At 41.9% G+C, this 13552-nt stretch overlaps 1 protein-coding gene across 1 annotated transcript in view; it reads right to left on the bottom strand.

Moving 5' to 3' along the window:
* Positions 1-13552, bottom strand: part of LOC108900880 (protein jagged-1b) — a 46703-nt gene continuing 33151 nt past the window's right edge. Inside the window, exons 5-14 of the mRNA XM_018702146.2 lie at positions 12547-12607; positions 11932-12062; positions 10471-10590; positions 9997-10110; positions 6452-6565; positions 3056-3169; positions 2602-2648; positions 2159-2335; positions 1396-1546; positions 1-1314 (exon numbers count right to left, since the gene is read on the bottom strand). Coding sequence (XP_018557662.1) covers positions 878-1314; positions 1396-1546; positions 2159-2335; positions 2602-2648; positions 3056-3169; positions 6452-6565; positions 9997-10110; positions 10471-10590; positions 11932-12062; positions 12547-12607 — 1466 coding nt within the window. The 3' untranslated portion in view covers positions 1-877. The remainder of the gene's footprint in view (positions 1315-1395; positions 1547-2158; positions 2336-2601; positions 2649-3055; positions 3170-6451; positions 6566-9996; positions 10111-10470; positions 10591-11931; positions 12063-12546; positions 12608-13552) is intronic.

Raw genomic sequence — 13552 nt, forward strand, 5'->3', positions numbered from 1 at the left:
TAGAGTTGGTAAATGCACCTTTATTACAATCCACATGTGCTGGTTGTTCCAAATGTAAAGTGAAATGGGACAAACAGAGCAAAGTAATACAGAGATACTTTCAGACCAAACCACAGTACAAAAATGGGCGTCAATATGTACAATATATTTATGTACAAAAAAGCTATTTTACACGCAGGTATGAAAAAATCATACATCTTTGACAAACTGTAGTATTACAGAGATGATGCAGGCAACAGTGTATAGTCTTAAAACAGTTTTCAGTATGCACTCTCTTTTGACAAGTATATCATTTTTGTTTTCTTCAGTAAAATCCTTCTGTCCTTCCTTTTTCCCTCACATACACTCATACTATACACTCTCTCTTTCGCTTTCACTCTCACACACACTTTATGAACAACCAGACACAGAAACACACTGAGTGTTAAATAGGCATCCGCTCCATCTGTCAGAGTTCAGTCTGAAACACAAAGGTCTGAACACCAATCAGATGGCGTCGTGGACTGGGAAACATGTTGAGAGGCTCCTGCACAGGCTGATCCTCCACTTCTTCTTGACAGTATCTCAGGCACTCCAAGGCATGTCTTTAAGTCTTTCAGTCAAACATCATGCACCCACTGCTTCTCACAGTCTTCAAAATGGACTCAAAGAAGTCAACACAGTAAGACTTTTGACCCCTCTTCTTAGCAGCTTTTGCTCCTCAGGTGTTTGCCAATCTGCCATCTGAGCGCACAAAGGTCATAGGGTTGCCTCGCATTTTCATATCTGCAACTGTGATATAGTGGCAGTAGTTGAACGCAGGGTCCTGTGAGCAAAAGAGTGCAAGGGACGCAAAATAGAATTAAAAAAGCTCCTCAGATGCCCAAAAGTTCAAGGGTCAGACCTCAAGTTCCTGGTTGTCTGTGTAGTGGAAGCGGTTCAACTTCTCCCTGTCCCGGTTTGAAATGTCCAGCTTGGGAGCATGGGCAGGCTTTAACGCCGGCGAGGGGTGTGAGGGTGCCGGGGAAGGTGGAAGGGTCAGTTCAATCTCCTCGTAGCAACGTGAGACAGGGGCAGGGGCTGGAGGCTGCGTGAGCGGGGCAGCGGGGGGAAGAAGGGGCACGGGACGGTCCACGTTTCTGATGAGGTTGACAAACTCCCTCTGGTTGTTGATGCCTTCTTCCTGTGGGACGGCCTGCTGCTTTTTCCGCTTTCGATGGAGGTGGGAAAGGATGAAAGCACAGGCAGTGCAGCCGCAGACCGTCACTAATGCTAAGATGCCCACCAGGATCATGTAGAAGCTGATGCCTCCATGTGTCGTGTCCGACATGGCACCTGCAGGACGGAAGGCAGAGAGGTTAGACTGGAGTTCACAACAATTTTGTACATTTTTACACACGTGTATATTTTTCTTACCTGGACAGTGTTGACCAATGCAGGGACTTTTGAGGCTTGTGCACTCGTTACCATAGTAACCCTCGGGACAGGCACACATGTACCTACCCTCTGTGCTGTGACAGGCTACCCCCTGCTGGCAGGGGTTGGGGTTGCATAGGTCCAACACAATCTGAAATAAAAATGGGAAACTGTAAGACTTAATTTCACTTTAAAGGTCACAGTTTTTCAAGCCTGTATTTAAATAGTCATCTGCCAAAATGAACACTGAAATGGTTTTTCTTGTAATTGTTCCTCCTGTCCTGATGTGTTTTCAGTGTGCGTGATGGAGGACAGTCCTTGTTGCTGGAAGTGCACACTTCCACAAAACACGATAAAATACAATATAAGTGTTAAGCTCTTTACATTGCTTGAGAAAGTACTAACTATTGTTGTATTGTCAGGCTACTGATCCTGGTAATCAATTCATATTTGGGATATTTCATATTAATATGTTTCAAACCTGTGGATTTATGTGTAAATGTACCTAATAGTCCCTGACATTTCCAAATTTTCAACCATTTTTTGTACTTACATTTTTTTAAAACTTGAATTTGATTTTATATATTTTACCTGACACGTTCTATAAAGTGTTTAAAGGATTTCCATTAACACAATTTTTCTTGGTCTTTTATTGTATGTCACTCTTTTTGACATTCTTTTGTTAATCTAGTTCATTTAATCTTGTTTATCTGGTGTTAATGACAACACATGACTGACACTGTGAATCTGAGTGTTGTCCAACCTCACAGAAGATTCCTGAATATCCCGCGGGACAGTTGCAGGTGGCCGTTCTCCCATCCCTCTCTGTGCACTGTCCTCCGTGCAGACAGGGGGCGCTGTCACAGGGACTTGGACTGTTTTGGCAGTATTTCCCAGTGAAACCAGGTGGACACCAGCATCTGGACCCTGACACCTGGTCCTAGGTATGACAGAGGTGTATATTACATATATGTATGTAAAACAGAGAGAGCAGTGAAGTGGGGAAAAGCGGCAGTGGATAAGCTATTAACCTTATTACAGTGATTGCCTTTTACAGATGATGGAATGACACAGAGAAGATGACAATGTTGCCACAGTGTAAAGGAGAGAGCGAGGGGAGGACAATGAGGGAGGTCAGTATTGTGACTGATATGCAGAGGCAACAGGCAAATTAAGCAGACAGAGGGAGGCAGCCGAGACTCTCACCTCACAGCGTCCACCGTTCAAACACAAACCCTGACAGCTGCTGTTCCCTAGAAAGCAGAGAAAGCAGAAACACTATATTAACCTGTCACACAAGGACAAGACACGTAAAAACAGAACAGACTGACATGCATTATAGGTGATTTGAATACATGATGTTGGAGTTTACATCGTTTAACAGCAAAATGAAACAGGAGATAATAATCCAAAACAAAACTTCACACACAGTCTTATTGGTTAATGTTAAATTTTTAGTGTATTTCAGTGAAACCCTGTGACAGATAATTGATTGAACTGGAGTTGGAGTAAAACGATCTCCCGCTCACAGCGACAGCAGGGGACTTGCTGTTTTAACATAATCCACAGAGGCCCTTCATGTTTCACCGCCTGCCACAGGAATATCACCTCTCACTCCTTTTCTGTCATTTTGTTTCCTCTCCTTTCCTTTCATACTCACTGATGTCACAGTTTGGCCCCGTCCATCCAGGAAGGCAGTCACACAGGTATCCACCGATCAAGTTGCGACAGTAGCGGGCGTGGGCGCATATACCCGTTTCACACTCGTTGGTGTCTGAAGGGACAAAGCAAAAGAGGACACTGATGAAATGTAAAATAAGCAATGTTTCATCTCTGTCTCAGCTGAAATGGCTACATTGCATTCCGGCAAAGAAGTATCTATACTCAAAAAGTGAGTAAAACTAGTAAAAATACTGACTTATATTACACAGTATATTTGAGTATATTTTGTCCTCTTTTCAGTTTGGAAACACAACACATACGGGACCAGTTTGTAGTAAGAAAACAGGTCACATAGCAATTATGCCATCATCAGAAATTAAATGTTTCCATTGAAACCAGCTGAAATTAAATTTGTAGCTCACTTGATGAGTCAAGAGAAGTTTAATTGCAGGCTTTATACAGAGTGCTGATCAGTTAAGCCAACATTAAAGCTCATATTTGTTTTATAATAGTTTTAAATATACTTTATTGATCACTTTTGGGAAATTTGTCCCCCTTATATTATCTGTTTTGGAGTCAGTGGCCTGGTACCAAACCTCTTAATGGCTGCCTACATCCCTGTCGTCTTTAGCAGTTCAAATCGAAGTGTAACAAAATGTTCTCAGTCAGATTCAGTCTGATTATCAGGTAAAGATCTGACTTAAGTGCCACGGTCAAGGGCAATGGCAGGAGAGTCTCTAATACTGAGCATGTACCAGTGCTTTTGGATAAACTCTTCATATAGAAAGTCTAAGTTGGCTTCAGTGGAGATCAAATATAGTGCCTCAAAAACAGAGGGCCAATATAAATAACATTAAGTATATGTAATCTTGTTGCATAACACGCAAACAGCACTATACTAATTAAACGTCTCATTCAAAGAAGATAAATCATCACGTATATCCCTTTATCTAAGAGACACACATCCCATAAAACTACTAATCCTGTGTGCCTCCCACTGAGCCCTGACCATCCACTTAAACCAAAGTTAAATTAGATTCTGAAGTGGATGCTTGAAATGAACTGTGAAGTGGAGAATTGCTGGGCAGGCGCCAACAGGATGCACATGCCTCTCACAGATCCCACTGAATATTATGTTTACAAATGCACTGTACATCCAAAGTAGTGCCTTGCAGCATCCTCTCGCATCTTCTTTGTTTATGCCCCCCCGCCTGCTGCACCCAGTGCTCCTGTTAAGTTTATGTGTGTCTTTTCCCACCCTCTGTCACACTGAGAGCGTTAAAGCACAGGAACCCCTCAGGGCTTGGCTCTGATAGGAGAGGAGGAGGATTAGAAAGAAATGCTGAATGAATAAAGAGGAAGTAGTCAGTCAGTTATAGGTAATCTAAACCTGTTAGCGTCAGCGAGAGGCCTATTAGGATTTAGCACTGCCAGGGTGTGTGTGTGTGTGTGTGTGGGAGGGTGTTATCTATGGAAAAAGCCTGGGGATTTCGCCTGGAACATGAGAAAATGTGGGGACAGAAGTCGACTAATAAAAGAGTGAAACTGATAGAAGGTATAATTGCTTTTCACCATTTGGGCCTCTGCTGATGTTCTCTCCCTGTCGGCTCAGGCTATAAAGAGTTTTATCACTTGTGTTTGAAAACTGCGTATGGCTGTGTGTCTGCGCGTGTGCGTGTTATACTGTGAGCTACTGACCTGTGATGTGGAACTATGGGGGATTATCAAGTGTCAGAGTGACATATCACTGTAACACAGAGGAGTAGGAGAAGCTGTCATCCTGAAATATGTCTCAGTTTTTACTTCATAACCCCCAAGCTTTTGTATGTGTATATACAGTCTCTTTCTGTGTGTGTGTGTGTGTGTGTGTGTGTGTGTGTGTGTGTGTGTGTGTGTGTGTGTGTGTGCCTATGACCTGATTCTGGACAATATTCCCTCTGCTGTACTATCTAACACAATAACCCTCTGGGAGCATACTTGTCAATATGAGCGAATGCAGCCCAGAGAGACGTGACGGTGCATTTAGTGAATACTGATTCACAGTCAGGATGAGTTGATAGGAGAATTAACACACCGCTGGCTTTTTCTGCTTCACTAATTTGTGTTTTAAATGCATATTTCACCTCAAATGGAACATAATCACTTATTGAAAAACAGGTTTTTGCAGCTTTTGAAACCAGCTGTGTATTACAGCTAGGGTTGATTTTTGCTTGTTGGAGGATCAGTGTTAAAAATCCTTTGACTGGATTCCTTTGAAGATGAAAAACATCAGATTTTCTTATTAACAGAACACTGTATTAACAACTGTGGAGACATACTTTAATGATGAGAAATGATCACCCCAGCATGCTAAACTTTTGAAGCATTAAACTGTTCTACTCAGATAAAATCCTTTTGCACCAACTTTATTGTCTCTGCTCTGTTCATTTTATTGATTAGTTGCACTGTATTTCAGTACACACAGTATATCATATGCCTCGTGTAAGCTGATTCACAATCTGCACTCTTGGTTCTAGCAATGAAAACGTTACCACACAGTTTGTAAAACAGTCACACACTCAAGGCTTCCATGTGTTTTCACTGCTGAATGAAACCCAGTAGTTTCATTGATAATGAAGCCAGTTTGTGTGGTGAAGTGTTGACTGGAGTCATTAGCAATGGGTGTGCCATCTTGTTTTTTTCATGTTTTTTAGAGGCAGTGGTCCTTGAGTTTACACCTCAAGCAGTTGAGAGTGTGCTTCTCCTGTCTTTTAATGAAATATTTCTCTGACTTATTAAACTAATGTTCAAACCAGTGAACTGTGTTCCATTGTTTTACATTAAGTTACATGAGAACCTTTTTTCATACATGAACAACCAAACTAGTTCAGATTGCCAATTGAAAGCTCCAGACTTGGTGGTGAACCTGTTTCTTTCAGTTTCTATTTCTAAGGTCAGGAATGAACTTTCAGGCTCAACTTGAAGCCAACGTGGCATCAGCATTTTTGTGACATCTGGGCAGCTCCATCCACAACGGTTACTGAACTGACCTTGTGTAACTAACTTTGGTAATTATTAGTCATTCATTTGGGAAAAAGAAATGTGTAGAAATGATAAAGTGACAAGATCATATTATCACCATGATTTTGCTTTAAGTCAGTAAGGAATAATACTGTCATTTTGCCCAGCCCTACTTTTACTCCTGATTGAATCATTTTTACTTTAATAATTCCCTAATAAAGCACTTTGCCTCTGTGTCCTGGAATGTGTCATATATATTCATATATATCTTTGAATATATTGAAGAATGAGCATAAGAGGCTACCATTAATCATAGGCAGTAACCCTCTACATGTATATATAATACATGTAAAATCCCACTGAAGTGACAGCTGTTTAATCCTGACCCACTGACCCAGCTGGCACGTCCTGCCGGTCCATCCAGGCGGGCACAGACACCGATAACCTCCAGGAGCCTCCTCACACGTCGCTCCACGACCGCAAGGGCTCCGATCACACTGCCTCACCACTGGGAAGAGGGAAGAGGAAACACAGTACATGAACTACTGGTCTGTGTAAGGGGAATGTGTGTGTGAATATTAAGGAGACATTTTGAGCATGTGTGTAAATTGCGTGTGGTGCCGCCATGAACTGTAGCATTGGTATGCGGATGCTTCGGTGGCTGGTGTTTTCATTCTTTCTTCTGCTGCTCTGGTTTCTGTGCAAACAATGATAAATACAATCATCTGCCGCACACATACATGGCTGACACCTCAAATCTTTCCCAGAGAGAGAGAGAGAGAGAGAGAGAGGGAGGGAGAGGGAGCAGCGAGTGAATTTAAATAAAGGAAAGGATGGTGGGAGAAGAGACAGACAGGGGTTTAAATAGAAATAGAAAAACAGAGCTGCCACGCCTGGTTCCACCACTCTGAGAAGGAATTAAAAACAGATAAAGAGACTGAGGGAATGTGAGGGAAAAGAGCACAAACAGATAGTGAGTTTAGGGGTTAACCGTGCATAACTTCCCATTACACATGGCATATTTGTGCAGTAGTGGCATCATAACATTTCCCATGCATATCTCTGCGATATACGTCTTTCACTCAAGAGCTCTCTGTCTCTCTCATAACCTTTTTTCATTTACCTAACCCTGCATCCTCCTGACCCTAAGTCCAACCCTGAGTAATAATAACCTCATCAAGCCAGCGGCACTTCTCCCAAAACTAGACAGAGGATTCATAACAAACAAAGAAGCCTTTAATTAATATTGGTTATATATATGTATATATATATAAATCTAGTCTGAAAACAGGGCTGTGTTGTGGTTTTGGTTGTCATTCCCTGCAAGCCTGACAATCCTCTCACTGTGTATTCCCCTGAGGAGCCCCCCCCACAACACATACAGAGACAGAGATAGACCGGCATCCGAGCAACAAATAACAAGAGTGACTAACCAAAGCAAAAATAAACAAGTCCTTCATTCCTCTGTTTGTCTTTCTCCTCTTCTTAGTCTCTCTCTCTGATAAACATGCTCCTTGCTGAAGTGTTTACACGCCACTGAGCGACCTGCAGCGCCGTTTCTCCTGATCGAGGTGAAAGCAGAGGATGTGGAACGATGCTTGTTTACACACACAGCTCTGACAGACCATAACCTGAGCAATCAAATCTCACCTGCCCTCAACACACACACACACACACACACACACATACACACACACACACACACACACACACACACACACACACACACAACATGAGCTCAAACCTGGTATACACCTAAGTCTCTCATACACATACACACCCACAGATGGACCACATGATCGAGCCAGAGACAGACTGTTGTGACAGCTCAGTTGTTACTTTGCAGCCAAAAACATGTTTGACCTTTATTCACACCTCAAAATACGCGAGTGGGAGATCTTACAAAGTGTGAGGACTGATTTAAAAGCCAGTGTGGTGTAGTGTGTACAGGGGGTGGGGGGTGTCAAATTATGTGATTCAATGCACTTTCCCTGTAACTGCATTAAATATTTTAAGTAAATATTTAATTAAAAGACAGGACAGTATGAATTTCAGATTTTTACACATAGACAGGTGACAAACTTATTTAGACTTCTGAAGGCTCCTTGCTGTCACCTTAAAGGAGCACTCCACCATTTTTACTCTTAAAGGCCACTGCACTTTTCACAACAACCTTTATAATATCTTCTGCGGTTTTAAAAGAAGCTTTCTAAAGTCTGGGAAACTAATCCCAGTTACATCATCAAGGTTACAAACTGGGAGTGTGGAGTTTAAAAGAGGGTGACATTTGTCGAATTGCATTGTGGGAAATGTAGGCTGCAGCAGTTTTGAATTTTGCTCACCAAAAACAAGCTTCCTTCACTTCTGCTGTTTCAATTTTGATTCTTTTTTTTTTTTAAATGACAAGAAGTACTCCTTCAAGTTATAGTTGAACCTTGAATTAAATTATTTTGAATACAAGGATGCATCTTTATATTAAATGATTTTTCATTTCATCCTTCCACGATGCCATTCCTGCCTTGTTTTCTTGTGTACAATGTTGTTATTATCCACATGTTGTCTTTTATGGCGAACAAAGAGACCAAAAACTGTGTTTTGTGTTTAAATGGCAGTAAAGAAATCAGGTTACTAACAGTGACCTCAGTGCATGTAAATACACAGTGAATGGCTCAATCTCATGGTAAACACTGAGGAACCTTTGTCAATTTGTTGTGATGCAGAAATGCATCTTAATCATATGTTCGTCATGTGGTTTATTACACTGTATACTGTAAGTCAACGTGTGCCTGCAGAGTCAGAATAAACTCTCCAACTCTCTTGGACATAACATAATGTCACTGCTGTGGCTGTGAACTGCTCTTTTCAGCTGGTGTCATCATGCATCATGGTGATATCAAGATCTTTGCAAAGGCCAAAGTTAGATAGTCTAGCATACAGCAAACTAATGCCACCACAACTGATGCGGACAAAAGCCAACAACAACATGTCATTCCTGTTCTAAACACAAGTGTGTATTGTTTTTCTGTTTAGCAGTGGTCTCAGTTTCCTCACAGAGCAAACAAAACCTGATTACATTACATTCACTTGGCAGACGCTTTGGTCCAAAACAACTTGTTTTAATTTTTTTCCCACGCACACGCACACCACAAGGGAACCGGATGTTGCAGCGCAAATTCTCACATATGTGATTAATGGCTGTGCTGATAGTGTTCACTTGTCTCTGTGGATGTGACTGAGGAAGAGGAGTGGAGCACAGCTGACACTCGTTAGTCCTAAAACTTTTGTACCTTTTTTTGGTGAGTAGGCAGCATGACTTTAATTTTTAGGGGAATCCTTGGTCTTTTTTGTGGACAGTATGACTCATGACAAACAATCTGGAGTTCAGTGTTGTCCTTGACAGGAGAAGCCAATCTACTGACTGAGTGGTCATTCCTAAAGTGCTAGTGACATCAGTCTGCTTCATCTGGATCTGGATTGAGACAAAACCTCAATATATCCAGGGGCAAAATACGACAAACCTTCGATTCACTGCCATTAAAAAGGAAAAAACTCACAACGTCATCTCTGTTTATATTAGAGAAATAGAGTTGCTCCACCTCAGTCTCTTGCTTTTCTTGTCGATGCAAATACACATGTAAATGCATGCCCACACAAACACACACACACACACACACACAAACGCACGCTGGACTAGACAGAGGGGCAAGACAGATCACTGATTGCTGTTGATACTGTTTGTGTTCAGGCTAATTTAGCTTCCTCTGTTGGATTGATTAGAGTCACTCACTGGCTTTGATCCAATAACAACCAATCACAGACAATCTCGCACTGCCTGGCCCCTCAGCTCAGAGTTGTGTGTGTGTGTGTGTGTGCGATTGAGGTGTTTGTGTGCGAGTGTATTTGTGTGTCTGGGGAGGGAGGTGGTATATTGACAATCACCATCTGCGCAGGTGTTTCCGGTCCAGCCGTCGGTACAGATGCAGCTGAAGCCCGTTGGGTCCTCCACACAGGTGGCTCCGTTCATACATGGAGACGACAAACACGCGTGTTCGACTGATGGGAGAAGAAAGAGACGAGGGAGAAGGAAAGAGGATAAACTTTAAAGGCCCTGGATATCCACACAGGTATTTAATATTGTAGCGCACTTAACCTGCCCACAGTGTAAAATTAAAATGGCTTCTTTCTCAAAATTCTGACAAATTCCTGTTATCACTTATTATCGCTGTTATCATTTATGTTCGCCTAATAATTAAATAATTAAGATGTTCAATTTGACCTTAACTTTCGGTCCCTTTACCACATTGTACATCTCTTTCATTTCACATTTGTTTTCTGCTGTATCCATGTGCAGTAATTAAACTAACTTTTAAATTCCTCAGTGGTTCAGTGACTGTATTGTGAGGCCACACTCACCAATGTCACAGTTGCGCCCTCTGAAACCTTCCTGGCATTCACACTTGTACTCGTTTGGCTCAGTGTTGGTGCAGGTCCCACCGTTCTTACAGGGCTGGTGAGTGCCACAGAAGTTAAGATCTGAAACAGTAAAAAAAAAAAAAAAAAAAAAAAAAAAAAAAAAAAAAAAGGTTAAAAGAATTGTATTTATTATATTATTTAGTTCACAGCACAAAACAGCAGAGAAATGAAGTGGAGAAGAGATAAAGGCATGAGGTTGCAAGATCCAGGTTAACTTCAGCTTAAGCTGTTTCAAGAGAGCACAACACACACACACACACACACACACACACACACACACAGCACAGAGGCTGAAGTGTATCCAGGTCGGCTCAGTCTGCTGACTGGTGCAGGCCAGTAGCTGCAGGGCCTGTTGTCCCCAGTGTTGGGTCTGATTAAAGCTTTGCTTTCTCTAATGATCTCCTCCGTGCCCACAGTCTCTTTGTCTCACCACAGCTCTTTATAGAGCCTTTCTGAATACACAGAAACAGCTTAGGACCCCACCTAGCTAAGAGCGCCCGGCCCAACCCCGCTCACATTCACCTTACCCAAGGCTATCGCCTTTCCTCTTCACAATACACTGTCCCGTGGGCACCCGTTTGGCTCCCAGATCCCAGCTCCCACACTGGGACAGAGGAGGGTGGTGGGCGGTTATATCCAGGGATAATGATGGTGGTGTTGGTGGGAAAAGTTTCAGAGTGGAGGGTGAAGCCCAGAGGGAGTTTTGTCATACAGAGGAGCAGAAGGTGTGTGAAGACAACGCCTGACAAACTAATGCATTGTGACACAGTCCTCAAGTTTAGTATTAATGTTGGACAGTGAAATAAAATTCTCATGAAAAATAAGCTGCTAGCCAAAACGAGAAGTAATCAACACACTGATGCGACAATCAGCATTCACCACGGTGTTCCCAGTGAATGAGTATCTCAGTATTTGTCTCAGTGATTGATTCATGTCTCCTCACTCCCAGAGCTCCCAGAATCCATCAATGCCTTTTTGAGTTTAAAGAGTAAAGTGCAGTTTGAATTCCTAAAACCTTAAGATTCACAGAAAGGAAAAAGAAAAAATCTGATAGGAAAATATATGTTTACAGGCCATAAGGGTTGTTGTTTTCAGAGAGTGAACTGGTGTTTTTCACTAATTTTGATATACTATACTGAATTATTGTTTGTTCTTTTCCTAACAGATTACATTATGTATCTGATGAAATGATGGGAGTTCAGGATGGGATGTTTAAGTGAGGATCATGTGAATCTGGTGCAGTGCCCTCAATACAGGTGGCTCCAGTTACATATTTGGGATGTTGAATTGAACAGAAGGAGGGAAACAGATTGACAAACAGAAATGAAATCCCCTTGATGGAATATTAATGCTGTCTTTCATCTCTGCTGCAGAGTCTTAATATCACATCACACATCTGACCTTTGTCACACAGCAGTCCTCCCCAGTTGACGTCACACACACACTGCCAGGGCTCGGTGCAGCTCCCGTACACACAGCCGGGGAACGTCACACACTGGTCACACAGAGGACCCTTCCAGCCATAATGACACCTGGAAGAGGTGAGCAGAGAGACATCTGTTCACGTCATGTTGATGAGGATTAATAGTTACGGTTATGGACCAGTTCCACACTGTAAAAAAATGGAAAAGCTGAGAAAACTCATCAAACTTCAGCAAAACGTTTGCGAAGAATTAATCACTGTTGCAACTACTACAGCAACCAGTTCAGGCAAAGCTGCACCTGCCTTTTGCTGCAGGATTTCATTGGATTCTGACCACAGTGCAGATGTCCAATCCAGGATGAGGTTCAAAAACAACAAAACATCAATATTGCATTTTGGCTGGGCCAGAATAAAGGCACCATCTGTGACTGACTGTTTCAGAAAAGGTTCAGGAAATTACAACAGGCTTCATATCACTGTCTTTAGTCATATTGCTTTACACTGCAGTGTGCTGCTGAACTGTGGGGATTATCTTGTTGTGACTGATGAGTTGAATCTTCCTCAGACTTTTTCCAAGCGATCCTCTGACTTACTTGCATTCTCCAGGTACAGTGCAGGAGCCGTGGGCCTGATGACACCCCTGCCGGCACACCGCTGTGAACAAAACACACACACACACACACACACGAAAAACAAGAACTGTTAGAGACTAGAAAACAGTAACAATGAGACAGAGATGACATCCAGTCGAGTTACTGGACATTAAAACCATGTGATATCACCACATCTATAAACATGCACCCAATTAGTGCAACATAACATAGATCTGTGGCTCTAAAACCACTGTCATGCATCCCTGTTAAAGCTTAAAAAACCCAGGAAAAATCAATAACAATAACAACAACAACTGATCATCTGTGTCACCACAATAATAATATTCATACAACTGTGGCTCCAATCAGAGAAGAACAAGAAAAACGCCCAGAGTTTACACTTTACTCAATGCTTAGCTCTTTGTATTGTCAATTGTATTGACTAATATTGGGGTTGTTGTTTGTTTGTTTGTTTGTTTTTGATATAACCAGCCAGCACTAGAGATATGATCAGTGTCGAAGGTCAGCTGCTCATAATTGCGGTTTAAGTGTGACATGAATGTGACATACACCACCCAGTTTGTGAGCCACTGTCACAGGTGATGTCGAGCAGTCCGTAAATGTAGGAACTAGGAAATATCACCCAGTTGAAAACTCAAAGATATTGACGACTTTTGGAATAGGAGTCTTCAAACTTACTTCTTTATCTTCTTTAAATTCTTTATCTAAATCTCAAGTCTGTCTTCAAACAACTGTTCGGTGTCTATATGAACACCAAAACTGGTTTTCTTTTTGTTCCACCTGTTTACACCAGCCATTAAAAATCTCCTGCGAGTCCACCTCTATTTTAAGTGGGTTGTTATAATATGAGGCTTCAGCCATCCCAATTATTTCAATCAAGGGGGTATCTGTCGAAGTTAAAGCCTTTTTTAGTATAAAATTCTCTCTTTGTCACCACCTCTCTGTGATAGCTCAACAGGGAAACAGAAAGGGGAATTTTATATTA

Source organism: Lates calcarifer, linkage group LG21 (assembly GCF_001640805.2).
Source record: "Lates calcarifer isolate ASB-BC8 linkage group LG21, TLL_Latcal_v3, whole genome shotgun sequence".
Classification (NCBI taxonomy): Eukaryota; Metazoa; Chordata; class Actinopteri; family Centropomidae; genus Lates; species Lates calcarifer.